A 27,464-nucleotide genomic window follows, 5' to 3' on the forward strand; every position below is an offset into this window, starting at 1 on the left:
CCTTAAAAGGAATGAGAATATCATAGCTACATCTGCATTGGAGAGTAGAGCAGGGAGTTCAGCTGGGATGCCTGTAGGTTGAGAAGAGTTTTTTTTTTGGTTGGCATTGTTTTATAAATCTCGAACTTGACCCAAATCGGGAGTCAGAGCGCTTTACATAGCACCAGTTAAGTTACATGAGGACACACATTAATTTGTATTAGGCACGGGGAGATTAAGTGATTTGCTCAGAATCACAGGATGTTCAGTGTCACTGCCGAGACTCAAACCCAGTTCCTCAGGTTCAAGGTTGACCGCCCTAGCCGTTAGGCCAACTCCACTACCCGGGTGGAGGAAAGTCCTGCATAACTCCTTGGCTTGCAAGGGCTTGCAATCTGAAAGAGTTGTTTAAACTGCTGCCTGGCCTTGAGTTCTTTCTGGGGATAATATCCTGGGTGGTACCACCAATCTTCTCCTCCTTAACCTCGTATGATGTTGAGGCGGCAGGCATGGCACACTGGAGGAAGATAGGGTTTTCACTTGTGATTGCATATTGTCCTCTGCTTGTGCTTATTAAGGCATCATCGTCAGATGTTTCATAGGAGGGGCTAAAAGAAAATGTTATTAATATAGGGGCTTATTTACAAGCCCCTTGCATTGCTGGTACCTCACTTTTTCCCATGTTAAAAGTGACATACATTGGCAGCACAAGGCGCTTGAAAATTAGCCCCTCAATGCTTATCTTTCACCATGTATATTCCTAAAACAAAGAGATTATTCATAATTTGTGATAAATAGATGACAATTTATCATATATACAGAGTACAATGCATAGCTAGGTATTGTTAACTAGTGAACATTATGTGGTGAAATAAATAATGCAAATGAAATCCTGCCAGCTCTTGCAACGGATGCTTCCTTTGTTGACAGACCCTTACCTGTCAGCTGCTGAAATTGGATCCTGGATGTCAATGACAAACATGTGTTCTTGGATCCAGCAGCTGTTGTTATACCAAAAATAAAAAATCTAATTATTGATAGTGTAAGTGATGTTACTGGAGATCAAGGCAAAAAAACAGTAGATACATACATTTCCTTTTCATGTATTAGACAAATTGATCAATTGCCAGATATTTCATTGAAAGAAGTTAAACATTACAGTAGAATATAGTACATGTATTGATGCCCTAGACTTCCCTAATGGATAGAAAAGGGATGAATTATTGTTTGAGAATGTCATTTGATGTCTGACTGGTGGTATGTAGTGTTAACAACAGGGAAGATTGGATCACTGATGAACATAAAGATATACAAAAAACGTATAAATATAACTGTTGACAAGTAGCTTATGTGTATATTAATTTGTCTGCCATACGCATTGCATAAAGAAGAAGATTAGGATCTCCTGAATCAATGATAATGGGATGAAGTTGTTATTATTAGGCATTACGGACATGATGTGAGAGATTGTGAGGTACTATAAGATATAGGATATCCTTCACCAAATATAATAAATGGGGCATTGATTCCTGGTGTTTAATATAACTTTAGTATTTGAGCAGCGATGCTGGTGTTTTGTCCCATTGTCATACCGTTGACTTTTGTCTTCAAATCCACTGATTTATGGGATGAATCGCTTGGTCATAGTGTATCTCTTGTAACTCTAATGTTTGGAATTTCTTTTATATCCTAACATTTGCTGTTCTGGGACCTATGCCCATTCTTTTACAGTCACAGAAATAGTATGTTCCCTCTCTAATTAGAAGTGTGTTACCTCACAGCTGTGAGCGCATTCCCCATCTGAATGTGCCCTGACTGTTTCTTCCATCCTGGTATTTTTGTCTTCGCTTATTAGACAACAAAAACACCAGGACATCACAATGTCCAAGTATGCATCTTGAGTGTTTTGTAATACCAAATATGTAGGAGCTTTTTAAGTGCCTGCACATTCTTTGATTTGCATCACCCGTTGAGTGGGCACAGCTTAACAGCAGAGAAGGTATGTCGGGCAGCCACATTGTTTCAGTATAGCATATAATGTAGATTACTGATTAGGCATTATATTATTTGCTAACTCCCCCCAATGGTGAGTGATTTAGGAGTGAGGAGGAAATATAACAAGTAACATCTGCAAGACATTAGAGTGCTTTTATATCACATATCCCAGGCCATGGCTGTCTCCTATAGTGAGTGTATGCCTATGCAGCAGTTTACAGTGTCACATATTTACACTGGACTATTCTGCAGAACTAAAGGAAAAATCGATCTGCTGCAGACTGGTCATTCTAGAGAGATGCCATTCTTTCAAATATATTCCTATGGAGTAACGATATCTAGAAATTTGCAAATTAAATACCGATTGGAATCACAACCGGAATGTGGTATTTGTCCAGAAGAACTTTTGTTCAGGCAAAGTTTATTAAGGTCACCTAGGCAGAGATCACCAAATGTTGGTGTTTTCACTAGGTACACAGTGTGGTCAAATCAAATGAATCTTTGTGTCATCGCTTTCATATACAAAAGTGAACTGGAACCATCTAACCAAACAACAAATCAGCACATGCCATAAATCTTTGGGCTAAAGTGGGTAATTTACTAAGCTGATCTCACTCACACTCTACAAATGTGCTCTCATTTCACTATGCAGGATGCATTTTAGACATGACATTTTCTTCATGCTGCACTCTTCAGATAAACATGTTCTATAGCTACCTGTAACAAAACACAGTCAATTGGCTTGATGGCAGATTATGCTGTTGTCAATGACTGACTTTAATCCTCGATCTCATGGTTGAATAGCATCCTGAATAAACTATACCTGGTTTCACTTCACATCCAATACCTTCACTTACCTTTATTTAGCACATACTGGTCACTGATCCGTAGACTTTTCCCACTGCTCAGAGTCCCTGGTTGTATAGCACATCAGCTCGGTGCCCAAAATTAACTAAAGGACACACCTTTAGGGCCCTATAACGATTTCGGGCAGAGTTTTCTCTGTCCGACATCGTCTTGGTCATGGGACTGACCGACACCCGGTTGGCGGTCTCGACCAACTAATTAGGATGCAACCGTACACTGTGCGGTCATATTCCTATACTTTACAATGGGAGCATGTATTTTGTCCAGAATGCATGCTCCCATTGTAAAATAGGTGGTGAAGTTCATCCCTGCACCCCAGCGGGAGCAGAGATCCACAGGGGGGCACCTTAGGTGCCTCCTTGGTCTCCAACCAGAGGCTGTGCACCCATGGGAGTCGAGTTCTAACAGCCTTTCTGTGTAGAAAAGTCCAGCACAGAAAGGCTGCCGAAATCCAACATCGTACTGACAGCATTCCGAATGGCGGACGGGCTCTCCAAGCCCATCAGAAGCCAGTCAGAATGACCAGCCGGATTCCTTTCCGACCGCTCCTATTGTAATGAGGTGGGCGGAAAGGAATTCGACTGGCAATTACGATGCTGTCTGACAGCATCATAATCGGCCCCTTAATGTTTATGTAGCTGAAGTGCTTCACGTGCACTTACATGGTAGCATGATGATAGATATAAGCACACTTGGAAAGCAGCAAATGAGAGTGCTGTTCTTTATGATCTTGCAACTATTTATGTTTGCACACTATTCTCTCCAACAACTACATCACACTTTTTTTGGGGAGGGGAGAAAGACAAAGAGGCCATTGTGAAAGTAAACAATTACTGAGGACTTTATTCTTTTAATAGAACAAAATATGCCAGTGTGCCAATTGAGTGCCAAAGTGGACTCCTTAATGACAGTCTGTAAAGAGGGAGTTCAAATAACAAGTCATTTCCACATTTTCTCTTGCTAGCAATGCTTATTTTTCCCAATCAGCAGATCAAAATACAAGTGCTTAGCTGAATAGTTAAGCCATTAAATAATACAGGCTTCTAATTGGCCTTTATGCAATGCACACATAGATGAACATGCAACTGTAATGCTTCAATTCCTACTAGATGAAAAAGGAGAGGTAGGCACAAAATCGATAAAGAGAATGCCATGAAAGTTACAGGGAGGAAATATATAGTTCAGAACAGCATTGATGAGCTGTTAGTTCACAAGCAGGGATGTCTTAATGATGTTGGGGGCCCTGAGCCAAATGTATTTTGGGCGGCCCCTGTTCGGAACAGCTTTGAATTTATGATTCAATTTCAGCTCTTTCATGCTCTCTTTGTCCTGGTCATTGAGTGTACAGGTGCACTAGTTCAGATTCTAAATGTATTTTCATCTAATATTTAGGGATAGTGATGTATTTTCAATATTGTAACACAGCAGCAGGTCACTAATGTTACTGCAAATAATCTCTGTGACACCCTCCCATTTTTCACATGTGAGGTCCTGCTGTCATCTAAAAGAAACTTTTTTAAATAGATGTTGCATGAAACAAACCCATTTCTCTGCAAAAATGTCTGTAATAGACTCTCACACATCACCCACATTAAATACATTAAAGGAAAATGGTATTTAGAACAATTTGTTTAAAAATTATTCAAGATCAACAGGGCAAGACTCTCAGCAGAACAGAGCTGACTCTATCAGGGGGGCCCTGAACGTCTGGGGCCCTGGACCAGGGCCCACTTTGTCCATGCCTTAAAAGTCTCTGTTCACAACAAAGAAAACATGAAAAAGAAAGGTCTTTTTGTGTGGGAGACAAAATAATAGAGGTGTATCCTGATCACAATGCTTCCTTCTATTGTGGAACTCAGACAGGAACAGTGCACTGCTGAAAATGAGAGCCATAAATGTAAACTCTTGTCTAATAGGAGCACATTTTGAAACATGCAATAACGACAAACTACACAAGATTTACATAGCTCCTGCATTGTATGTCTCTGACGATTAAACAAATATGAACATCAAACGTGTGAAACCTGGTTCAGCATATGGCAGCAGGAGAGACCGAGAAAAAAAAAAACAAGCTGGTCCTTTTCTGCTTAGAGTATCTTGGAGTAGGCTGCTAATGTAAAAAAAAATACATTTCTGAATACATATCATTATTTATCACCATTGACCACAACCTTATAATCTAATTTAGTTAAAATTATTAAACAAGTTCATTTGTGATACAGGATTTGTATCAATGAGAGCAATGGAAACCCAACAGATTGCTTTTGGAAACTGTTATTCACAAATAGCAAAACAAACCCACATCTTAGATTGAGAATTAGATTTCCTCATAGAATATAATTGGGTTATGCCATCATTATAAACATTGCCCCACCCGGCATTGTTTCAACTGGAGGCCACGTATCACCATCTTCTGGTTTTACTAGTCACTGAAGTGCAGGAGTTCAAGTCAGCCTTCAAGTGTGGACTTAGCCAAATGAAGGCTTTGGGATAATCAGTTTCAGCAGTGTGTATCCAAGAAACAGATAACATAAAAATCCAGTGGCAAAACCAAACAATTTATTTACCAGAGAAATGCAATTACTGCTGGTATCTCGGGTTTTTGAATTTTAAGCATGCTTACGAAGTACGTTTACATATACATACATCGATATGTGACCTGCAATGTTTGTGTAACAGCAACATGCGGACTATGGGATACCTGAAAGTGTTTTGAAATCCTGGTATCACATAAAAAAGGACAAAAATAACAGAAGTAAAATATGCAGATAAACACAGCTAACAGAAAGTGCATTGAGCACCAAGTGTGTGTGTTTAAGAGAGTGATGCAGGCATGCGAAGGTTATACATTTATTGCGAATAGCATTTTGCCAATGGCCACTTCAGAGGAATGGAGCGAGTCGTCTGAGTTATAAGTTTGCAACCAAGTAAGAATTATGGGACATATTATAATAAGTCTGTTTTATTGAGGAGAGCTTTATTTGTACTTTTGAAGCCAATATGTAGTTCTATCATGGTTTCTCGCACTTAATCCTAACAATCAGTTATTTACTACTGAATCTCATCATTCTATTTGCAATCTCCAGAAATTAAACCCTTCTGGTGTGCCAAACTGGCACTTTAAATACTCAGTGGAAATAATCCTATAGGGTCTATACCAGGGGTCTCCAACCTTTTCTGTGGTGAGAGCTATTTTTGATCCGTGAAAATCATTACAAGCTACTAAAGGCCAAGCAACTTGTACATTATTCCCAAAGTCCCTCTATTCCCAGCGTCATCGACGAGGGATAAACAGACACCCATTTAGTGTCTGCAATGCACAATGTGAAACCAGAGAGCCTGGTATTAGTCCTGGCTTTCCTCTTCAACAAACTATGTACTCCTGACCTCTGTCATTACCAGCTAAGAATCTACAAATATAAGAAATCATATGGCCGTGCAGTGCTGTTCAAAGCTGCAATCATGCTAAAAACCATAACCTGCAAATCTCTCACACCTTTTCATCCACCACACTACTACGTTTCATAACTCTGTAATAGAACATCGGTGGTCATTACGCACAACATGGAACACTTCCCACATAGGCTCAAAAAATAAAAACAACACCTTTCCCACCACAAACCCTACATGGATTGGCATGCAGGGTAGTAAGCATTATAAACAAATGCTGCAATACAATTATTTTATTACATCATACCTCTTTTTTCTACATCATCACATGACCAGACCTTGCAATGCTGGAGTTCAGGGAGAGCACTGTACACATTTTTTCATAACAGACTTTAAATTTGTTCCATGTAATTATAACCTATTCCACAAGTATGGTGCACATGACTTGCCACTTAGTTCATTATTATAGAATTATCATCAGGTATGGTCGGAGTCAATGATTGGTTCATGTTCAAAAGTTTTTACTTCTAAAAATGCCTCTAAATGTAAGTACTGTAATATGCTGTTCATGCGAAAGTTTTGTATGTAAAAGAAATAAACGTTGTGATTTTCTAAAACATTTCAATATATTTTTAAATGCCTTTTGTGCCACTGTTTGCATTATTTTCAAGTCTTTGCTCACACAAGGAAGGGGCCGAAGACCTTAGCTTGTCCGATGCTCAGCTCTCCTAGTTAATTTATTGGCCTTGTTTACAACAGAAACATATGGCCACTGCAAGGGTTAGGAACTTTTTTAAATGGGATACATTAGAAGTGAATTGTGAAGCCTTATATTCATTGTACTTAAAATCAACACTTCATTTTAAATTACTCGCATGATATCATGACACTAAATGCATTGTTTTATACGTATTTTGTGTTTTAAAAAAGCACCTCTTGGAAGTTCTACCAGGGCACAAACCTGAGCCAGTAACTTAATTTCACATTACATTTCTTCCATTATTTAATTAAAATGTAATGAAAAGACATGTAAAATTATGTTCCCAGTTCCGTTTTGAGGCCAGGAACAACGTGAAAGGTACACTATTTATTTCAAAATAAAAAATGACTGTGAAACGCTGCTTTAATTTTATGATTAAATTAAAGCAGAGTTTCAGATTGATTGATTTATTACTTGTTCGAACTACTGCTCATGTTTCAGATGCCTCGAATAACGGCATGCACTGGCCTCTATTTAAAAAAATAAACAAAATGACAACAAGAGGCTACTAAAGTGGAAGTCAGGCCGTGAGCTACTGGCAGGGTATCTGCGAGCTACCGGTAGCTCACGATCGACCAGTTGGAGACCCCTGGTCTATACTTTAACATAAACAACACTAATCTCTGCCGAACAGAGCGCCATTCCAGCGTTCGCAGTGAAGTGCAAGTGTCTTTCCTACAGGTGAGACCATCGATCAGTTTGCACAAGAATGTGTGATTTCTGGTCCATCTCCTGGGCGTTCTTATATAACCCATTTTAACAAATGCATAGAGCTCATTTATTCATAAGAGGTAGTATTCATGTCTTCTTAATTGTGCACCCAGTGAGACAACACAATGAAATTACCCACATTTTCAACAACTGTCTGCGCCTAAATGCTGGGAGACATAACTCACAGTGATAGGTTTTGACATTTCAGAAATACAGAACCAGACATAAAAGTGGTAAAAATACTGGACTTCACTATTGATGCAAACTTGTGTTTGAAAAACAAGTAGATCCCACTACCATAATTTTGTAAACATTGCATTCACATCATAAACAAAAGCAGGACATTCTTGGATGGAAAAGTGAGAGGAATTGTTGCAACAGAAATTATTATTCTTTAATCAACTATGGTTGAGCTGTTTATTTGGCTGCCACAGGCAAAGAGATAAATACTCTCTAGAACATTGATAACTGTGCTTAAGCTTTTATGTGAAGCACAAAACTATCCCCATGTGACTTATATGATGAAATCTTAATGCTGGATCCGATTAATGTTCAGTCATGCATACATACATTCATGGAAGGGCTTCACCAACAGAACAAGATCAGTGGATTGGTATAGTCCAACTAATCACCAGCATTCGAATCGAGCTAATGAAACATCCAGTTGCTTCTTTGGTCATGAGTGTTCGGGTGGCAAATTGTTTCAGTCCTCATTTCATATCTAAATAATACATTTCTATTAGATATCAAAATAACTAATTACTTGACCCCTTTTAAAGCCAAGTTAGGGATATATCTATAGCTATGAACTTACAACAGCACTTTTCTAGAACTTCCATACCCAAGGATTCAATATGCTATACACATTATTGGCATGGAGTGATATTGGTGTGTCAAATTGTAAACCCAAGTGTATCAGATATAAGTGGATCTCAAGTATAAGTAAAACAAAGTATAAGGGAAAGATGGAGTTATGATCTCAAGCTGTACCTCTCTTTCAATGAAGGAGGCACATCCTGTTTGTAAGAGTGATCAGTAATCTCTGAATGAGGGCGTAGTGCATATTAACACCAGCAGGGAGTGGGGTGTTTAGGGAATCCCTAGTACACTTGGGCCACATGGGGTGCAGTGTCTGTTTACCCCATAATATGTGGCACACTATTGATGTGCCTTGTAATGACCTCTTTGCCCTTTGCCCCAAGTCTATAACAGTCTCATTGGCTGAAATAGTTGGCCTGATTTAGATCCTGTTTTAGATCATGGTTACTGCTCCATACAAAAGCTGGCATGGCACCCATAAAGAGAAACTAAAGGTTTGTACGAATATGCCTGTCCTGGTTTTTCTTTAATGACCCTGTCTTCCCTGGCCTAAAACTTTACCACACAGTAAATTCAAACTTTCGGAAATTTCATTTGAAAATGTAATGGATGTATCCACTTGGGAATCACACACTTCTATTTCTGCCTTTTTAGACATTTCAGGTTTGTACACGGCTGTCGATATTGATGAGAGTCCAGACAGATCCCAATGATGCAGTCTCATGGCAAACTATAATGGACACAATACTACAAAAAAAAGGGGAGGGTCATAGGGGAATTTTAAAGACCTAGCCTAGGTTAAGCCCCCAGCTCAATACTCTGAACACAAGAAACCTAGGGGTCTATGATAGAGGGGTATCAAAAACCCTCACTCCATAGCACAGGCTTAATGGAAGACGATAATAGGAGTAGGATAGAGATAAACTGAAATAAAAAGAAGTGTAAGTGATTGTAACAAAGAACCCGCTTCGTTCTTAGGATACACATCAAACAATTGTATGATCAATTCTATCATATGGTCATCCTACAGAGGTAAGGAGTCTCTAGATCATTGAGACCCATGTATACCCTGTTATAGAGCGGGGTCAATGCCCACAAGCACTAAGTGACCACTGACAGACACAGGATGGGTATAAGTGCAGTGCAAAAAGGAAAAGTGGTGAGGGTAAAATAGGATAGAGGGCAAGACAGTACTTTTATTAGGAATATGTCCTCTTCCTAGATTAAGAACAAAAACGAACAGTGCACAAATGCAGTATGGAAGCAAATCACTGCATTAATGGCCAACATGTTTCAACCTAGCTGGGAAGGACCCAATGCTTTCATCAGGACCCCTGTTCATAACAATGCTACTGCTTAGTGAAAAACAATATATGTAAACCAGTGAGGTAACAAAAAAGGATATAACGTGTGGTTTCACAACTCCGCCGTGCAGATGGATCCAGTATGTGATCTATAAAAACACAAACACCCCCATATTTCAGAAAATAAACAATATAAATCAACCTACAACCTCTATCTTTAATAAAAGTTCAAATGAACCACTCACCCTGCCCTGCCGGGGAGGAGACCTCACCTCACCTGGACTCAAACTCAGGAAGGAATGGAGGCCACGCTCTAAAAGAAATAAGAAGCATGAGGAAAGGAATACAGCCCAGGATTTAGTTAACCTTCCTGTTATCCCTTAACAACAATTGATCTGTAATGCCTCTATTTCAATTGTACTGCTTTAAACGTACTGCTCAGATAAACTTGCTCTACCTTAAAGAACCATGCTTGCTCTCAGCTATATACATGTTAATAGCTATGCAAATTCAACATGTGTCTGTTACATCGCACAAACCAGTGTCAAAAAACGGGAATGTCAGCACTTCACATTCCTAGCGTTAGTGCCGGTCCGTTAGTCTGAACCACTCACCTCTCCGTCGTTGCCCCAGACTATTTCTGAGTAAGAGTAAGTCTTCTCCCCGGCAGGGCAGGGTGAGTGGTTCATTTGACCTTTTATTAAAGATAGAGGTTGTAGGTTGATTTATATTGTTTATTTTCTGAAATATGGGGGTGTTTGTGTTTTTATAGATCACATACTGGATCCATCTGCACGGCGGAGTTGTGAAACCACACGTTATATCCTTTTTTGTTACCTCACTGGTTTACATATATTGTTTTTCACTAAGCAGTAGCATTGTTATGAACAGGGGTCCTGATGAAAGCCTTGGGTCCTTCCCAGCTAGGTTGAAACATGTTGGCCATTAATGCAGTGATTTGCTTCCATACTGCATTTGTGCACTGTTCGTTTTTGTTCTTAATCTAGGAAGAGGACATATTCCTAATAAAAGTACTGGCTTGCCCTCTATCCTATTTTACCCTCACCACGTTTCCTTTTTGCACTGCACTTATACCCATCCTGTGTCTGTCAGTGGTCACTTAGTGCTTGTGGGCATTGACCCCGCTCTATAACAGGGTATACATGGGTCTCAATGATCTAGAGACTCCTTACCTCTGTAGGATGACCATATGATAGAATTGATCATACAATTGTTTGATGGGTATCCTAAGAACGAAGCGGGTTCTTTGTTACAATCACTTTTCAGTTTATCTCTATCCTACTCCTATTATCGTCTTCCATTAAGCCTGTGCTATGGAGTGAGGGTTTTTGATACCCCTCTATCATAGACCCCTAGGTTTCTTGTGTTCAAACTATAATGGACAACATATATACAGATTATCATTCTATCAAATTTCTGCCATCACCAGACATGTGCATTCTACACACAAATAGAGGTGTATAGTGCTTTCACTTGAAAGGTATGAAGAAGCAGCCTATTTGGAGTGCATTTCACAAAGGGAACTAGTTTATTAACCCCTTCCAAGCTCAACTCGTCATGCAGTACACTGGTCGTGTGCTTATGACGAGCTGAGCTCGTCATGAACAATGGTAAATCTGGGAATGCAGCACAGGAGGAAAATCTCCTGTAGCATTGAAGGTGTTAAGTTTGCTTTTATGCCGACATGCCAAAACAAACTTTAAAAAAATACAGATTGTTCTTTTATACAATTTACACATGTTCAGTCATTTAAAAAAACAATATATCACTCACTTGTCCCCACATTCTAGTCTCCTAAGACCAGCAACCAACTACATAAAATAACTGAACAGCCAAATCTAAATCCTACTAACCCTACAAAGGAATACATAAATTAGCCAATAGATAAAACATCACTACTATCCTCCCTATACAGTGCAAAAAGACACCACCACCAATACGCTTACAAAACTCTATAGAATAATAGAATTTTAAAACATTTGCAAATACACTCCACAGTACAGTCTTAATCAAGCAGCATTCTTTCTAAGCTCCAAGCTCCTTATATTACAAATGGACCTGGAAGCTGAGATCGACCGTGGACCAGGGTTCGATTCCCCGCCTCGGCGGGTCTCGGGCTCAAAAATTCCACGGCCTCGACAATTCTCGCTCCGGTGCCTACTCGACTCACGGGGACACACTCTGCGACTCTGGGCAATAGCTTGCTCAATCTCCACTACGGCCCCTCGCGGCGTGATGCCTGGCTTTCACCTTGTGGACACCCTGCCAGGGGTTTCTCACAGGGGAATACCAGGACGGGTTCCCTAAGCAAGCGCTCAGATACCGTGTCGGTGATTTGCACTATATAAATACATGTACATTTACATTTACATTTACAAATAATAACAGATGACCACTAACATTAGGTGCTTTATTTTGCCCGGGTTTAGACATGAAAGACTGGTTCAGGCCAACACACCCTACCTATTACAATTTACACATGTACCTAATTTCCTTAAGTTGCATCATGAAATATGCAGTATATCTCAAATCTGTGGCCCTCAAATGTTCCAGTTGGGTTGCACGTATGCCTTTCAACGACATGTCACCCCACTAAACACTCTCAGGACCCCTACTCAAAAAATATCCTGATACATAACCATACAGTTCTGTATTTGCCACCACAGCTTTTATTCACCATCTGCAACAACTGTTCTATGGTAAGGCTACTTTCAATTCAAATCCTACTCTAATGTGTTTATCTTCAATTACTTTGCATCAATGAGTCTTGAATCTTGCTAATGAAGACATATACGCAAACAGTTTTGTTTAACTTCCTGACTTACTTTTCTGATACACCCATTTCAGTTGAAATGGGTGAGGTCTTAATATCATTTAACACCCCCTCTTCCTTGCTTTCAATACTCCTAACCTCGATTTTTTAAATATCTTTATATTTCTTATTGAAAACCCATATTTAAATGTTCTTTCAATAGTCTCTTGTTTTCTTCACTCACTTTGTTGCAATCATGACGTTGTTCTCAATTCACTTTCAACATTCCTGACCCTTTTTCCTTCTTAGTTTTTAGTTCACGGATTTCCTTTACCCCTCTAATTTTCAATTCCCATAATCTCTATCAAATCTAAACGCCTTGCCCATATAATTTTTTTGCAGCCGTGGCCTGTGGAGGGAGTTACGGTGGGGCAGGAATGCGGGGCGGGGGAGGGCAGGGTGGGGGGTGCTAAAAACCGGAATATGGATAATTGGAGGTAAGTAAACAATTTATTAAATAAAACGAATTTCGTAGCGCGCCCTGCATCGCAAAATGCGATGCAGTGCGCGCTACGAAATTCGCCAGACCATGCAAAAAAAAAACGACATACTAAAGCCTCTATAACCCAATCAAAATTGGGACGAATCTGAGTTTCATCAGCATAGTGGAGTTCAGGGAACAGATTTTGGATGTGCAAAAGGTTTCCCACAGATGTTTAAAAAACTGAGCTTGTGATGAATCCTGATGAACTCAGGAACTGATGTTCCTCGGTTTTGGGTTATATTTATGGACATAAATAGCCTGAACCTGACCAGACAAAATTGTCTGACACAAATTGAGTAGACGACCATTAAAATCAAAATTTATCAAATTACTTAATAAAATGGTATGCAAACAATGTATTGCGCTCCTAAGATATTATCAATATCTGGGGGCCCCCTATTGCCATCCAAACAGAGTATTAGGAAACCATGCAAAGCCAGAAGAATCATTCACTTAATCTTCTGCCTACTTTTTCCAAGGTAATTATTAAAAATGTTATCACATTCCAGATAACTTTGAGGTAGAGCTGCATGGATTATATGCAATAAATTAGATAAGTAGAAGAGATGCTGGCCAAAACATTATTTATTATCTAATGGAATGTTTTTAGTGAATTTTCTAATGTCTTTCTTCATTATGTCTAGGCCGGGTATTGTCTGACGACCTATAAATATGCAATTGAAAAAAAAACAATTGATGGTCAGAATGCAGAACAATGTCATACATTCACCCCAGTACAGAGATCTGGGCCTGAATCCATCGTTTTTTTGCTCACCATGCCATTCCAGTTTGTACCCAGCCATATACATATCAGTCTTGACCCTGCACCCAATGGGAATAGTCCAGCCCGAACTGCCAGGCCAGGTCCTCCCTGGACTGGTAAAAAGCATCCTAGGACCGGTTTCAGGTTTTCAACCCGAATCAGCCAGGATATCTTGACTCCAGTGGCATCCAGAGCACGGGACCCACATCTGGGCATACCCGCCCCACTCTGGGTAAAAAATGCAAAAAGAACAAATGATGGACAGAATGCAGAATAATCTCATATATTCACCCCAGTACAGAGATCTGGGCCTAAATCCATCGTTTTTTGCTCACCATGCCCGAAACCGTTCCCAGGATGCTTGTTTCTGGTCCAGGGAAGACATGGCTTGGCAGTTTGGGCTGGACTATTCCCATGAGGCACAGGGTCAAGACTGATTTGCATATAGCTGTGTCTGAACTGGGGTGGCGAAGTGAACTAAAGAACGATGATGGATTCAATCCAGATCTGTGACTGGGAGTGAGTGTCTGAAAAGTTGGAGCGCTCCGTCCATCATCTCCTTGTGTTTGCTATAAATATGCAATAACATCAAAAAAGCAGCTTCTCTTCCTGCTGGATAGACGCAAGCCTAATTGGCCTCAGATTTATCCTTGGGACAAGGCATTCTATTTTAAATTCATTAAACAGTTAGAGCATCTTCATTCACAGCACTGCATATTTCCTCTTAATATGCTCTCCCTATCTAGGGGCTGATTTGCTAAGGACTTGCATTGTCCTTGTGTGACTCAAGTCATCGAAAGGCAAAGCACGTCCTTAACTGGGATTTACTAAGCCACTCAAAGTCATGCATTTTCATTCATCCACCCATATATCATGACAAATCCAGACTGCTAAAGATTAGTAAACCTGGGTTTGCTTACTCAGCATGCAATTATTTGAACTTTGGATGCATGGGGTTTGAGCTTATTGAACTGCATAAATAAAATTCATGTTGCTCTGTACTGTATTTAAATTGCCATCATTACTTTAAGACTTACTTCTTATTATTAAGGGCATTTTTAACTGGGAAAGGGCTGCTAACAGGTTTAAAAAAGCAGATTAAAAAACCTAAATTATTGCTCATGAGGTCTGTTGTGTTTTTTGTTTTAAAATTGTACAGAATCCACATGACGGTTTAGGCCAATTTATTTTCAAGGTTGCATTATTTACTATACCATGCCAGCAAATGTTTAAAATAAAATGCAGCAGTTTATTTACAGAGTGCATGCTCACAGAAGGATCTTTTCACTTTGACTCCCTCCATAATGGATTAAAATGGATTAAAAATCGATTAATATTATTTTGAGAGTAGTTTAGCTTGGAACAGCAGGATCTTCTATGCAAGAACATTTTATTTTCTAACAGTAGTAATGGTAAAGAATATGAAGGGTTAAAGAAGGTTGAGCAGGCAAGATGCTAGTGGGTTGATTGTGTTTAAAGTTACACAGGGAGCACAAGGAAAGACTTCATTACAACCATGGGTACTTGAAACAATTTCATTTAAAAAAACATATGCCTGGAGAAAGGGAGCCAGAATGCTGCTGTCGCGGCTGCTTAGAGTTGGAAACTTCTCCTGCATCATCTGGTGCCTCTTACTGCTTTCAACCCTAGGTGAGCTTCCTGAACAAATTGGGGTATACTCGGAAAACTTTACAGATAAGTTTCTCTGATGTAGTTGATTTCATCCTTCTCTGGAGTACCTCTCAACACTGCTTCCAACTGGAGTATAGAGAAAAAGTGTAATGTAAGAATGCGGTACTCGACTGAAGAACACAGTATGGGTGAAGGGGCAGAGCTCTCACCTTCCCCAGTTCAAAGATAGAGTAGCTCATGTCGATCAGGTGCTTTCTCTAAATTCTCTGATGACTAGTCCTATGAAGACAACTAATCCCAGAAAACAAACGAAATCCTGGACTGGGTAAATTGTTTACGCTGGGATCTGGTACACTTTTGAGCCCTGAAGGGGGAAACAATGAGAGTAAGGGCCTGATTACAAGTTTGACAGATTGGATACTCCATTGGGTAGCTCATCCGCCGTATTACAAGTTCCAAAGAATATAATGAAATTGCAATACGGCAGATGGGATATCCTTCACTTTTTTGACAGAGTAACCCTGTCCACCAAACTCATAATCCATCCCTAAGTGTCTCTCAATGTTACATCATGAGGCAGGACATAAACCATAAACCAGTAAAGAATCTGGACACTGAAAGAACTTTGATGTGTGATGTTATGTTGTATCTGCAGTTTTTACCTTGCGGCTCAACGTGGAATATAGCAAAAGACACACAATTGATGGACGGAATGCAGAACAAATCAAAACATTCACCCCCAGTCAAGAGATCTGGTTTAAATCCATCATTCTTTTGCTCACCATGCCAACCCAGTTTAGACCTGGCCATATGCAAATCAGTCTTGACCCTGTGCCTCATGGGAACAGTCCAGCCCGAACTGCCAAGCCAGCGTCCCTGGACCAGAAACAAGCATCCTAGGACCGGTTTCAGGGTTTCACCCCTCTTCAGCCAGGATAGCTTGATACCAGTAGCACAGTGAGCCCAGGACCCACGTCTGGGCATACCTGCGCACTTAGGGCGAGAAAGCAAAAGACACACAATTGATGGACGGAATGCAGAACAAATCAAAACATTCACCTCCAGTCAAGAGATCTGCGTTAAATCCATCATTCTTTTACTCATCATGCCACCCCAGTTTAGACCCGGTCATGTGCCAATCAGTCTTGACCCTGTGCCTCATGGAACAGTGCAGCCCGAACTGCCAAGTCAGGTCCTCCCTGAACCGGAAACAAGCATCCTAGGACCGGTTTCGGGAATATGGCATAATATTCATGATATTTTGTTATTGTAGAAATGTGCATTTTTTTTATTTTGTGTTACCTTCTTTTTGTTTCAGGAGACACACAAATTAAAAATACACATCCATGTGTCTAGTTAAGTGAATAAATGTTCACTTTTTTTGGGGGTATAACGACTTAACGAGTTCTCCCAAGGGACTTCCTGATTGTGAGGATGGGATCAATAGCAATTGCTCTAATTAGAGCAACACAACTCTGGTATTGATAGTGGTTTAAATTAATTTTCTTTGCTTATTTTTTGTAATGGTTGCTTAGGAAATGGTAAACTATGCTTTTCCTTCTATTGAAGCCACTAGATCATGGAGCATCTGGAAACCACAGAAGTCTATTGAGAACAACATTCCCAAACATGGCGCCTCACTAGTTTCCAAAATATCATAGGATAAGCCAAATACTATCTAGCAATCAATGCTGTGTACGGTGATTATTCAGCCATAATGCTACATCTTGCGAGTAATATACCTTGATATCACCTGCAACCCCATTTTTAAATTTGCTTAATATTCTTAGACCTGGAAGGGGGAATTATTAAAGATCCAATAGAACTTCAAGGAAACACAAAGACTTAATGTCAGTGAGTCTAATATTGTAAAAACCTTTACTCAAAAGAAATTAGTCAGTAATTAATATTTGTATAACTGCTGGGCTGGCATTCTATAAACATGGGTTTCATGAGCAAGTGATTGAAAAGGGCAGTAATGCCTTAAACTGTTTGGAAAAGCCCTCCATATTTATATCTGATGTCACATTTGATAGTTTGTTTTCGTTTTTATCTTCCAAAACATGGGTGATTTTTGATGAACTCCCAGTTCTTCGGAGCCAAGATGCTTCTGTCCTTGACATCTGTGCCCTTATACACAGCCACACACAGTCCTCGTGCCACCTTTTGAATACCTCATAAATCATCCCAATCTCATTGAATTAAGGCAAGAGATTGTTTGATCAATATTCCATGCGGGGTTTAATCAATATTCCGTACTATGGTAGTAAAATATTTAATTACATGTGGAAGGAAAGTATTTTATTTGGCATGGTTGTGCTGTTCTGTGTTTTAAAAACCTTCGGTTCATCTTTCAGAAATGAAGGACAGATCAGATGGAGAAAAAGCTCCACCCTGCTGAATAATTTTGTTTTTGTTTGACGCAAGCAAAGGGTGTGTTGAAATGAAATCATGCACTTTATTAATCACCTTGTAAGGGCACCTGCTTGCAAATGGGAAGCATCGCTTCATTACCTTTTTTTATGAAAACCTTGGACGAACCAGGGCATAATTAAAAAGAGGATTAGAAAAATAGTTCAGAAAAGTGGCTCAATGAGCTGGATTTTTGAACATATTTGAGACAGCAATGTTTGAAGCTTTTGATACTATTTGCTGAATCACAGGACCAGACTAGTGTTGGGGTTATTGAGATTTAAATGTGGTAAAATAAGTCGGCAGAACCTGGATGGTGCATTTAGTGTCAATCCCCAAAACTGAGAAATTAACTAAAGACAAATTCCAGTGCTGCTTGCAGTTTTCACGCCTGACAAATGTCAACATTGGTGATACAAATCTGTTTATGTAATCTAGTGAATACCCCCGACAAATTCCAACAAAACCACAACTGATCTTATCACGTGATCAGGCCAGAGGTGAGCCTTGCATTTGTTAACTATAGCACGGATTCACAAAACGTGTGTACCCCGGAAATTCGTATTTTTGATGACTGCACTCTTTTGTTAAGGTCCTGAAAATGTATTACATTTAAAGACATCATTAAATAAATGCTAATTTCCTAAATAAAGTAAAGCTGTATATATAGGCTACTCCAAGCATTTGCTGGCATTTAACTGAATTATGGCCCACATTTTGGACTCCTATGTTTTACTTCCATGCCTTGTTGTTAAGCTACAAATTAAATTTCAATCTGTTCATATTTTAAATTCGATGTTCTTTATAAGAGTGCATGAATGTCCATGACTTTCGGACTCGTTTTAGAGCTAAACCTTTACAGTAAGAAATCCTTGCATGGTAAATTTTCATCCACGGTTTGAGTACATTTCAACTTTTCAGGGAATGCATTAATTGCCCGTGTATTAGGTGCTATTTAAATGCAGACAGATGTTATTAGTAGTAGTATGTACTAAAAGCACCTCGACCAAATAGGCATTCCTGTTATCCATGTGTGTTATTCCTCAGCTTATGGGTGACAATAGTCCGCAGGGCACTAGAATTATGAATTTTGACAGACCTGGTCAATTTCCTCATATGGAAATCATGTTAGCTTATGTTGAAATCCTCTCCCCTACACCTCTATGAAATGTTGGGATGTAGCTTATCTTTCCCACTAAGAAAACACAATTACCCCTGGCTTTTTCAGGGATTGTTTTAGGTGAAATTTCAGTGCGTAAAGCAAAATGTTTGCTAATACACACAAACTTAGGAGTTTCTAGACGTTAATTGTATATCGACACACCCCTTACTCTCCCTACCTCTAAACGTAGTGCTTGTTTTCCACTGTACACCGCATGAGCCGATCTGGTACACTTGGTTAGATCTCAATCTTTTTGGGGCACAGGTGGCCATTTTGGGTGAATTAAGTTTCGAAATTGGGCTCAGGCCATATCATGAACGTGTGCCTCCATAGAGCAGAGCTGTGTTCCTGTTTTTAAAATATTCCACTATCCAAAATACATGCACTGAACTTGGAATTGCAGAAGGCACATCTTTGAACCAGGGATTAGGGAGAGGCTATCACTGCTCCGTGTTTGGGAGTTGTGATTTATTATTCTTTCATACAGCGCAACGCAGCAAGCCACCTTGCTACACTGAGTGAAAGGGAAAGGGCAGGAATGTGCTGTATTTACCATTATATGGTGCACTCCTGTCCTTTCCTAGGACTTGCGCACTTTTGGCTGCCTAGCGCCAATGATAGCATCCCTGCGTTATGGCACAAGGGTGCTTTATTTGTAGGCAGAATTGTTTTTGTGGAGGAAGGGACACCATTCTGCACAAAAACAATCCTTGGAGGAAAAAACTAGGAGAAATAAAGATATTTTTCCTAGTTATGCCGCACCTGGGGAGGCGTAGCATTTTGACGCATTCCTAGGTCTAACACAAATGGTAAATCTGGCAATGCACCAAAATCCATGGGTGGATGCGTGAGAACACCCACTCTTCACCCATAGAATGCCTCCCTGCCCCAGAGTAATGCAAGGCAGCGGTTTGCGCTTCCTTGTGTTACTACCGATTCATGAAGCCATGTAGGGCCACACAAGTTGTCCTTGCGTTGCTTGACAAATGTCACTTAGGTTTTGAGGCGCCCTTGCACCCCCTTCCGTGATGCAGGGGTGACCCAAAACCATGTCAATCTGGCCCACAATTTCTGTGAGTTAGTGCCTGAGCCACAAACAGCACAGCTCTTAAAAGAAAGAGGCACTCACTATACACCGTTAGCGAGCTGTGTTGTCTGTAGCCAGGCTCTAGCTGAAAGAAATACAGAGCCAAAAGCATTGGTTCTAGACAGTTCCGAAGCATAGAAAGAGGAACATAGCAGTGCCCTCCAAAAGCGCATATGTTCCTCATATGGGGCCATATGTATCAAGCAAAATTCGCATTCGCAAAGGCCGAAATTCGCAGAATTTCGGCCTTTGCGAATGCGAATTTGCTAAATGGAATGTATTAAGCAAAATCTTGTGCAATAAAAGGAATCACAAAATTTGCGATTCCTTATTTTGCAATTGCATTTAAATGCAATGTATGTAGCAAAAAAAATTAGCAAAATGCCCTTAAGGAATCACAAATTACCACCAACTTCTAGTTGGTGGTAAGTTGCGAATTCCTTGAAAAGTGCACATTTTTGCATTTTTCAATGTGCCATGTGACGCACATATATGCCCTTAGGGCATGTATGTTCCGCCACGTGTGCACCCATGCATATTTCAGGGGGTGCAACAGGGTGTCCTTTGGACACCCCTGCACCCTTGTAATTATTCTCAATTTGCGATTAGCAAATTGCGAATCGCAAATTGAGAATAACTTCCCATTCATTCCTATGGGCCTCTTGGCCCATAGAGATTGGGAAAGTATTCCTTAATTGTGATTCGCAATTTGCTAATCGCAATTAAGGATTTTTAAGAAATCGCAAAAAAAAATGCGATTTTGTACATACATACCCATTTGCGATTCTCAAATAGCGATTTCTTAAAAATCGCTATTTGGGAATCGCAAATGGGTATTTTGATACATATAGCCCATGGTCCCTACACATGATACGCACCCTGTTGAATCTTTGCCCTTGATTCTACGCGCATTTTATTCCACTCTGTATGTTACTGTTAATTTAGCTATTAAAGTTGACAGCCCTCATCTTCACTAACATACTGGCAATTAATTAAACAGCCTATGATGACGACTTTTTCATATCAATGATTTTGCTGTATTTATCTTCGGGCCCATGATGTTACAATCATTTTGTCAAATACCAGCAATTTGTGTAAACCTGTAAAACAAAATAACTACTGGAGCTGATTAAATTGTAGTTTACAAAATATTACGCACATTTAATCAACTGTTCCTATAGATGGCAAAATATCTTGAAATATTACTATCTTACAATTGCAAAATTGCAAACTGTTGCAAATGGTACTGCTCCCACATGGAGTTTCATTCCAAGTGTTGCATGTACACTTAAACCCTGGTCGTGGGAAATATCTTGCTTCAGTTCTAGAATCACTGTTTTCATGCTGAATGTAATATTCTTTGCTATGTTCTACTAACACCCAAAGGCCTGTGTAGAGTATTTTCTGAATCCAAGATATGGACCATTGCATTCCACTCAATTTCAGCTGTAAGTTGCAACACTGACCCAATCAATGTCTGTACACAAAAGGTCATCACACTGGAGAACGGACTATTGACCCTAAATCCTGCTAATCTTAACCTATGTTTGCAGTGTGGAGTTAATATTAGCTAGGAAAGCCGTGTTGCATGACACAATGCTTCAATACTTTTCTTACAAATTCTGTTTCATAGAAATGATTTTATCCAGAAATGTAACCGAGGCTTGAGTGTATAGATTGTTATGCTTTAATGCATTTCGCTCAATGACAAATGTCTGCTGGTTTGATGAAAAAAACATAAAATGCAAGGAAATTGCTTATTCAGCACAAAATCTGAATTATTGCATACAAATGCTGTAATTCATCAATACTATGAATTATTATACAGCGGCACTAGAATTAAAACCAGAATGCTATATTCTGATTGGTTGCAGGCCCTCATTATCGTCCAGGGAGTTGCTAAGGGTATGACATTCCGGTATAAGTACCTGGCATACTTCTACAGAGTTAGAGTGACAGTGCACCTCTTCCTGCATACCAAAGTTCTCTGATATTGTGACAGAAAAAAATGAACCTGCAGCAAAGAGAATGATCTCCTTTCCACCATCACAGAAGAAGGTGTGTGCTCCCCTTAGAGTTGTCAGGGGAACCTTCCCCTTGTTTCTCCCCAGTTTGGCAATAGCTTCTGGGCCACATGAAGGAGGAACATGAGGTGAATCTGGAGGTATGACTTTTGAGGAACAGGTGCTTAATGCAGCTGGTGCTCATTGAGAAATTCTCCTGGTGCCCTCATAGGCCTGCCTACTTGTCAAAATTCAAGATTTTGTGCACCCCCTAATAGCACATTCTTTCCATGCATAATTAAAATCAGTACCAACCAGCAGATACTTTAGAACTCAGACAATTTTTTTAGACTGGAACCCTTGAAGTAATTTGTTTACAATTGTCATATTTTCAGAAAGAGAGCAGTGACACCACGGCCCTCAAGGGCCAGATTGGAATGCAAACCGGCCCCTGAGTCGGGCTGGCAGCGGGGGGAGGGGTGGGGATGGGGGAGGTGGGGAGGGTGCACATGGAAAACACTGCAGCTGCTTTTGTTACTGGAGGCAATACTGCAAAACTGGCCCCCAATAACATAAACAGCCTCCAGAGGCCCAAAACCGGCCTCCACGCCCAGTGCCCGCTACAGCCAGTCCAGCTCTGTGGCCCTCATTCTACCGGACCTTTCCATAGGCTTTGAAACCATCTCTCACCCAAGCCTTATCCAATAACTGCACGAAGCTGGCACCAAGGACCTGCACTTCACTGGATGTGCTCCTTCCTTAAAGGCTGCACCCAGTTGTTCTGCCTGGCCTTGTGCACCTCGGAAACCACCAACTTCATCTGCAGAGTTCCACAAGGATCTTCACTCAGCCCCACTCTGTCCAATGCCTGCATAACCCCATTCACCAGTATCATCCGTGCCTACGGAATCAGTATCATGTCCTGTGCTGATGTTATCCAGCTCATACTCTACCCCTCCAACTAGCCAAACCAATTTCTCGACCTGCATGGTAAAAATTGCCAAATAGATAAAAACGAACTGTCTCACGGTCAATGCAGACAAGCAGGAAGTAGTAATCTTCAGCAAAGACACCTCGCTCTAAGACACCACCTGGTAGACTAATGCACTCGACAATCCACGTAAAGAACCGCAGAATAGTAATCTCAATCAACTCCCCATGACCGCCCAGTGAATGTAGTTTTCATCCCGTTTCCTCACACTCAAGATGCTCAAGATGATCTTTAAATGGCTCCCCATCTACACTCGCAGAACCAGCACCACAGGTCTCTTCACCAGCAAGCTTGACATTAGTAATGTGCACTATGCCAGAATCAATGCTCAACTGACCAGAAAACTTCAGACTATTCAAAACTCAGCGGCCAAGCTCATCCTAAATCTCCCACCACTCACTCACATCATTTAGCACCTCAAAGACCTGCACTGGCTCCCAATCCGCACACAGGCGCTCTTTAACCTCCTAAAGCACACATAGAAAGCCTTACCAAACATTAGCCCCATGTACCTGAACAACTGCATGAACTACCACAAACCTACCAGAGTCTTACCGGCACACCCGCCCCCTGCCTATGCAGAATCAGATCCACGGGTCGTGCCTTCTCTTATACCCCCCCCCCCTCTTCCCCTAAAGCCTGGAATGGCCTACTGCTGAACATTAGGGCAATCTCCTCAGTTCTTGAAATTCGCATGAAACTAAAGACCTGGCTTTTCACATAGCCTGGCCCTGGCTTTGCTTTTACAGGTCCTGCTTTAGTGCCAGGATACCGTCCTGGGTGAGTTTTGCACTATACAAATACACATTACATAACAAACATAACTTCACCATTGTTCCCTCTGTCCCACCCCCTTGATTAATATGTACTTTTCATGGTCCAGTGACTCCGCTAATATTAATTATTTGCATGCAGCAAGTAAAGAACTTGGGGATGCAGGGACATATTCCCTTCTTGTAGAATAGTGTTAGTGTGACCAGAATAGCTTACTGCTCAGATGCAGTTAGTAATACTTACTATTGTTGTGCATCATTTCAAATCATCTGCAGCTGGACATTAATGAAAAAGAGTTTATTGCCTTTATGTATTTATTTTATACAGCTCCAATATGCCACCTTTTAGGACGTCCCAGTTGTTCTGGCTGGAAGTAAAGCAATCTAAGATAATGATGAAATCTGAATCAAAGTTTGATTTGTCATTCTTAGCAGAGGAAGACAGAAGCCTACCTTGGGTCAGACAGTGCAAATGCCACTTATCTGGGCAATTTTATTTCAGCCTCTTCAGGTCTCAGGATTCTGGCTAGCCATCGAGTGTTTGAACATTTAGGTTTTTTGAATTTTTTTTAAACTATAATTTTCATAGGGTATCAAACGGAAATGCTGCAGTTGATACTACGCAAACACAAGGAGATGATGGGCGGAGTGCTGGAACTTTTCAGACACTCACCTCCAGTCACAGATCTGGGTTGAATCCATCATCATTCTTTAGCTCACTTCGCCCCCTCAGTTCAGACCCAGCTATGTACAAATCAGTCTTGACCCTGTGCTTGGTCCGGTCCAGGGAAGACAAGGCTTGGCAGTTCAGGCTGGACTGTTCACATGAGGTACAAGGTCAGACTGATTTGCATATATCCATGTCTGAACTGGGGTGGTGGAGTGAGCTAAAGAATGTTGACGGATTAAACCCAGATCAGTCGACTGGGGGTGAGTGCTTGCAATGTTCAACACTTAGTCCATTATCCCCTTTGTTTTTTGCGCAGTTGACACTACAGCCAAAGTTTTACATCCTAGCACATTAACCATGTTCTTGGCCATGTTTGATTCTATGTACACAACCTGACTCATAAGAAATGCCACACATTAAATAGTGCACTAAACTGACCCCCCCCTTAACTGATGGCTAAATAAAGCCCCTCAGCAAGGCGCTGTGACCACACTGGCATTGTTTTCGCCTGTCAATACGTAATACTATGCTGACACCACAAGTGGGAACAGAGTCGATAAAACAAAGTATTGGCTATAACAGTACCACTTTCCCCATGATGACACCATAAGTTTGCCAACTAAAACCATATTCAGCAGTGGTAGCCACAGCAAAACCAAGTGGGGGGGGGGGAAGGAAGGGTGGGGGAGAAAGGGAATTAGGGAAATAGTAATAAAAAGAAAGACGTACCTGTCCTGCTGCCGATGCTGCCGGCCACCTCAGTGCTCCTCTTCTCTCCTGCTCCTGACGGTGTCCCAGGAGGCCCTGGGGCATCAGCACAGGCACCCCACCCAATCCCAGTGCTGATCTCAATAGCATGACAGCAGCACCAGAATTGGTCTGAGTTGCCGGGTTTGCCACCGAGACAGTGCCTGGGAGTCTGTGCTGTTTCTCCAACCTATCTGTGCAACATAGCTGGGTCGGAGAAACCTAAGTGCGCATGTCTGTTTGGCCGGCCTAAGACTACTGACCAAACCGACATGTGGACGTTACAGTGCACCTACCACTCCTACTTGTAATTGCCTGGCCCATCCCTGCCCAACACTCCCTGGCTCATTCAGTCAGCGGGGAAAAAAAATGATAATATTGTTTTATTATCATTTTATTTTTCGGTGACTGACTCAGTGGGGTGACGCTCCTCCACCATTACGGAGGAGCCGTCCCTGATTATTTAGCCCTTCAAAAGCTTCCCATTTGCTTACGAGAGGGTCTGGAAAGTGCATGGGCTGGATACGGTACATGAAACACAGGGATTTCGACTGTTTGTGTACTTTCTATTCATGTCACGACTTTGTGACTCCTCAGACCAGTGGTAGCAAAATGCAAGCAAGGGGTAGCAGTTGCAGTGCATTTTTTTTATTCTACAAATGTTGAAAGAATGATATCCATTTGCATTATTTTTCTTAACTGTGGGCTTGGTATGCTGATAAAGAGTGTGCATCGCTGAATACCAGGCCATCCGAAGCATGTGTGTGTTTGAACTTGCCTCCCTGTTTTCATGTTTTTGCTATAGAAGAAATGCTCTGTCCGGTAGGCAGCCACCAGGTTTTTGGGTATTGCATTGCAAACATTTTGGGGTTTTCTTCTGAATAAAACGGACTTGGGAATTTGGTTTTGTTATGCTTATTTTTTTTAATGAAAAAAACAATTTATTCCGCAGACAACAAAAAACTGTTGCCACCCCACAGATGCTCTCTGGGCCCCTCTGTTTTTTAGAGGCCTGTGCCTCGTTTCAGCTCTGTCCCTGCTCCACATAAATGGCAGCTCCCTCCCCTCCTCCAGCCCGGACACACCACCGTTCTTTCCCCTTCCCCACAAAGAGGAAAAGTCCCCAGAGTCTGTAATTGCCATGAGATGAAGCGATGATGTCGAGTGATCACAGTCAATAGCTTTGATTAACAATAAGGTCGAAAATTAGCAAAGCCGGCAGTCAGAAGCCCGACTTCCCCATATGCTCCTCACAGCTCGCGCTGGCCGGTGCCCCATGTCCACACTTAGCACTTGACAGGCTGTGGGGTGGGTGGCAGTGAAAGGACAGAGGAGCAAAGGGGATCAAAAATCCGATATTCCACAGCAAGAGGCGTTTGGGCTGTAATGCGCCATGTTGGCACCTAGTTTATCAAGGTCGGCATACAACAGGCTGTGCAGAGGGAATGCTTGCTGCCTGCTTTCACTGTGCGTGTGGCTGTCGCGTGGGGATGCCTTTGTGTCTGGACATGCGCTGCTGAAAGTTGCATCCACTATTTCTGCCATGGACCCACCAACAGTTCTGATGTTCTTTCTGACAGACTCCGAGGACGTCGAGAGAGTGAACGACAACGGGACACCGCTTCCCACTTCGGACAATGACGACAACTCGCTGGGCTACACAGGTACAGTGGATTTTTATTAATACTAATTCGCAGGCCTGTCATGGTTGTTTTATGTAGCCTCTCACTCCATCCTGAACTTTGACACGCACTTGCCCCGCCATCTTTGATACTGGCATCTATCCCTCCTCATTAACCACCTTCCACTTTGTAATACTGTCGCTTTTGCAGAAGCTCTCACTTTTAGTAGAACATCCCTGTTTGTTGTGAAGCACGATTAGGTATGCAGCTGCACACGGAAGTGTGAAGTTCACTGTTCATTAGAGCTTTGTGTGACATCCAATGGGCTATATTCCCACACTTGGACACATCAGTTTCACATCAATTTCTCTCACTCTTGTCATTTGAGTTTTCTATCTGTCCTCTTGTCAAAGTTAAGAGATGGCTCAAAGAGGAAACTGAATGACACTTTAAACACATT

General features: G+C 41.1%; 1 protein-coding gene across 1 annotated transcript in view; it reads left to right on the forward strand.

Moving 5' to 3' along the window:
• Positions 1–27,464, forward strand: part of ROBO1 (roundabout guidance receptor 1) — a 1,545,337-nt gene that overhangs the window by 767,319 nt on the left and 750,554 nt on the right. Inside the window, exon 3 of the mRNA XM_078658344.1 lies at positions 26,963–27,046. Coding sequence (XP_078514470.1) covers positions 26,963–27,046 — 84 coding nt within the window. The remainder of the gene's footprint in view (positions 1–26,962; positions 27,047–27,464) is intronic.

Source organism: Lissotriton helveticus, chromosome 8 (genome assembly GCF_964261635.1).
Source record: "Lissotriton helveticus chromosome 8, aLisHel1.1, whole genome shotgun sequence".
Lineage (NCBI taxonomy): Eukaryota > Metazoa > Chordata > Amphibia > Caudata > Salamandridae > Lissotriton > Lissotriton helveticus.